This window comes from Rhinopithecus bieti, unplaced genomic scaffold (genome assembly GCF_001698545.2).
Source record: "Rhinopithecus bieti isolate Rb0 unplaced genomic scaffold, ASM169854v2 scaffold_33305, whole genome shotgun sequence".
NCBI classification, from domain to species: Eukaryota; Metazoa; Chordata; class Mammalia; order Primates; family Cercopithecidae; genus Rhinopithecus; species Rhinopithecus bieti.
In genome coordinates this window covers 64,632-67,660 of record NW_016814065.1, presented here as the reverse complement: position 1 = coordinate 67,660, position 3,029 = coordinate 64,632, and the positions used below count along the sequence as shown (strand labels likewise).

Genomic DNA, 3,029 nt, shown 5'->3' with positions numbered 1-3,029 from the left:
GGGGGAAAAATGTGAGCTTGTTTCAAAGCCTCAGATGTTCCTTGTAGCTCATGGAATAGGTAAAAGGAAACAAAGACATGGCAGAAAGGGATGTGTTGGTGATAGTAAGAAGCAACATGACCTTGAGGACTCTCCTTCTTGTCCCTCTGTGAAGCCTCTTCCACCACATAGGGCTCAGGGCTGAAAAAGCCCCTCCCTACCCTTCTCAGACTGGACACAAAGTCAGCCATGAGAAAACAGGAAAACAAGGAGAAGAGAGTCTGTAGAGACAAATTGGGAGGGTTCAAAAGGAGAATTTAGGATTTGCTTCTGCCCATTGGACACAGACTGGGAATTAAAATGTTTTCCTGACTCTTCTCTGAAAGCCAGATAGACTCCACCTAAAATCCTATTGCCAATGATGCAGGGATCCACTTACCAGAGACTCTGATCGTCTTGAATGTGGAACGTTCGCTGCCAGTGGCTGAGTTACGAACAGAGCAACGATAGAGCCCGCTATGGTTTGTAGTAATTTGGGGGATATAGAGCCTTGGTCCTGATTGCAGAAACTTCCCATTTATCGTCCAAGTATACTCTGCCGGTGGATTCGAGTCCGCGAAGCATGACAAGTAGAGGTTTTGTCCTGAACGGTAGTCGGTCAATGAAGGGAAAATGCTGGGGAGGTCTGGACCATCTGGAGTAAAGGGAATAAAGCCACAGGTGATGTCGTCCAAGGGAAGGGGATGCTTCTGATCTCTTAAATTGACACAGTGTCCCCCTGAGCCAAGACACATCCTCAAGTCTCAGCCAAACCCCTTCTGTGTTCACTGAGCCAAGGCCTGAGGTATTCACCTGTTTCTCCCATCACAGGTTGTAGACCCCAAGTCTCCCATGACAAGAGCATCCACTCCCCTTATATTCTTGGTTAAGGCTGTGCCTACCCAGGTTTTCCCAGAGCAGGGAGTCATGTCCCGCTCAGGTGTCCAGAAATAAAATTGTCTGTACTTGGACCTGAGACAGACTGAGATGTCTGGTCTCTGTTCATTTGGATTTAAGCTGGTGGCCTGGCCCACAGAGGAAACAAAGATACAGAGGACATCCAGGGTGACTGGGTCACTGCAGATGCTGCCAACTCGGTCCCATATTTCACATTCATAGGTTCCTGTGTCATTTCTTGTGACATTGGGTACAATGAGGATCTTGTTTATACCGGGTTGTTTTAGCCTGGGGCTAACTGGGAGGCTCTGACCANTTTGGGGGAAAAATGTGAGCTTGTTTCAAAGCCTCAGATGTTCCTTGTAGCTCATGGAATAGGTAAAAGGAAACAAAGACATGGCAGAAAGGGATGTGTTGGTGATAGTAAGAAGCAACATGACCTTGAGGACTCTCCTTCTTGTCCCTCTGTGAAGCCTCTTCCACCACATAGGGCTCAGGGCTGAAAAAGCCCCTCCCTACCCTTCTCAGACTGGACACAAAGTCAGCCATGAGAAAACAGGAAAACAAGGAGAAGAGAGTCTGTAGAGACAAATTGGGAGGGTTCAAAAGGAGAATTTAGGATTTGCTTCTGCCCATTGGACACAGACTGGGAATTAAAATGTTTTCCTGACTCTTCTCTGAAAGCCAGATAGACTCCACCTAAAATCCTATTGCCAATGATGCAGGGATCCACTTACCAGAGACTCTGATCGTCTTGAATGTGGAACGTTCGCTGCCAGTGGCTGAGTTACGAACAGAGCAACGATAGAGCCCGCTATGGTTTGTAGTAATTTGGGGGATATAGAGCCTTGGTCCTGATTGCAGAAACTTCCCATTTATCGTCCAAGTATACTCTGCCGGTGGATTCGAGTCCGCGAAGCATGACAAGTAGAGGTTTTGTCCTGAACGGTAGTCGGTCAATGAAGGGAAAATGCTGGGGAGGTCTGGACCATCTGGAGTAAAGGGAATAAAGCCACAGGTGATGTCGTCCAAGGGAAGGGGATGCTTCTGATCTCTTAAATTGACACAGTGTCCCCTGAGCCAAGACACATCCTCAAGTCTCAGCCAAACCCCTTCTGTGTTCACTGAGCCAAGGCCTGAGGTATTCACCTGTTTCTCCCATCACAGGTTGTAGACCCCAAGTCTCCCATGACAAGAGCATCCACTCCCCTTATATTCTTGGTTAAGGCTGTGCCTACCCAGGTTTTCCCAGAGCAGGGAGTCATGTCCCGCTCAGGTGTCCAGAAATAAAATTGTCTGTACTTGGACCTGAGACAGACTGAGATGTCTGGTCTCTGTTCATTTGGATTTAAGCTGGTGGCCTGGCCCACAGAGGAAACAAAGATACAGAGGACATCCAGGGTGACTGGGTCACTGCAGATGCTGCCAACTCGGTCCCATATTTCACATTCATAGGTTCCTGTGTCATTTCTTGTGACATTGGGTACAATGAGGATCTTGTTTATACCGGGTTGTTTTAGCCTGGGGCTAACTGGGAGGCTCTGACCATTTACCCACCACATGTACGTGTAGCCCTGAGTCTTAGGTTAACAAGTTAAGGCTACAACATTCTTATTCTCCATGGGGTTGATGTTGTTGCTGGTGATGTAGGGCTTGGGCAGCTCTGCTGTGTGGATAACAGAGAGAAGATTGTCCAGTGTAGCACCTTTGATTCCTCTACAGGCATCCTTCAATCAGAGTTGGCATCTCCCATCTCTCAGCCCTCTGAGTCCTTGAAAGTCAACAGCTGGTTTGTGTGTGATAAGAGATGCATGATGATCTAAGGGCTCAAAGACTGTGAGGCCGCCTGCTCTGTCTTAGGGAAGCACACTTTCTCAAGTGTGAATTGAGCAGCAGTGTTGGGTCATGGACAGACACATCACATTATCTTAATCCAGTCTGTCACAGATGGACATTTGGGTTGATTCCAAGTCTTTGCTATTGTGAATAGTGCCGCAATAAACATACGTGTGCATGTGTCTTTATAGCAGCATGATTTATAATCCTTTGGGTATATACCCAGTAGTGGGATGGCTGGGTCATATGGTACATCTAGTTCTAGATCCTTGAGGAAT

At 47.4% G+C, this 3,029-nt stretch overlaps 2 protein-coding genes across 2 annotated transcripts in view; both read right to left on the bottom strand.

Moving 5' to 3' along the window:
• Positions 1 to 418: 418 nt before the first annotated feature.
• On the bottom strand, positions 419 to 1,464 carry LOC108513718 (pregnancy-specific beta-1-glycoprotein 5-like; the record flags this gene model as incomplete). Its single annotated transcript, XM_017849585.1, has 3 exons — positions 1,435 to 1,464; positions 1,070 to 1,223; positions 419 to 673 (listed from the first exon to the last, which is right to left on the bottom strand). Coding segments are annotated over exons 1-3 (439 nt in total), but the record flags the coding sequence as incomplete, so codon positions are not given.
• Positions 1,238 to 3,029, bottom strand: part of LOC108513717 (pregnancy-specific beta-1-glycoprotein 8-like) — a gene marked incomplete at its 5' end in the record, with an annotated part of 13,956 nt that continues 12,164 nt past the window's right edge. The window contains 2 exon segments of the mRNA XM_017849584.1: positions 1,238 to 1,907; positions 2,303 to 2,581. Coding sequence (XP_017705073.1) covers positions 1,615 to 1,907; positions 2,303 to 2,581 — 572 coding nt within the window.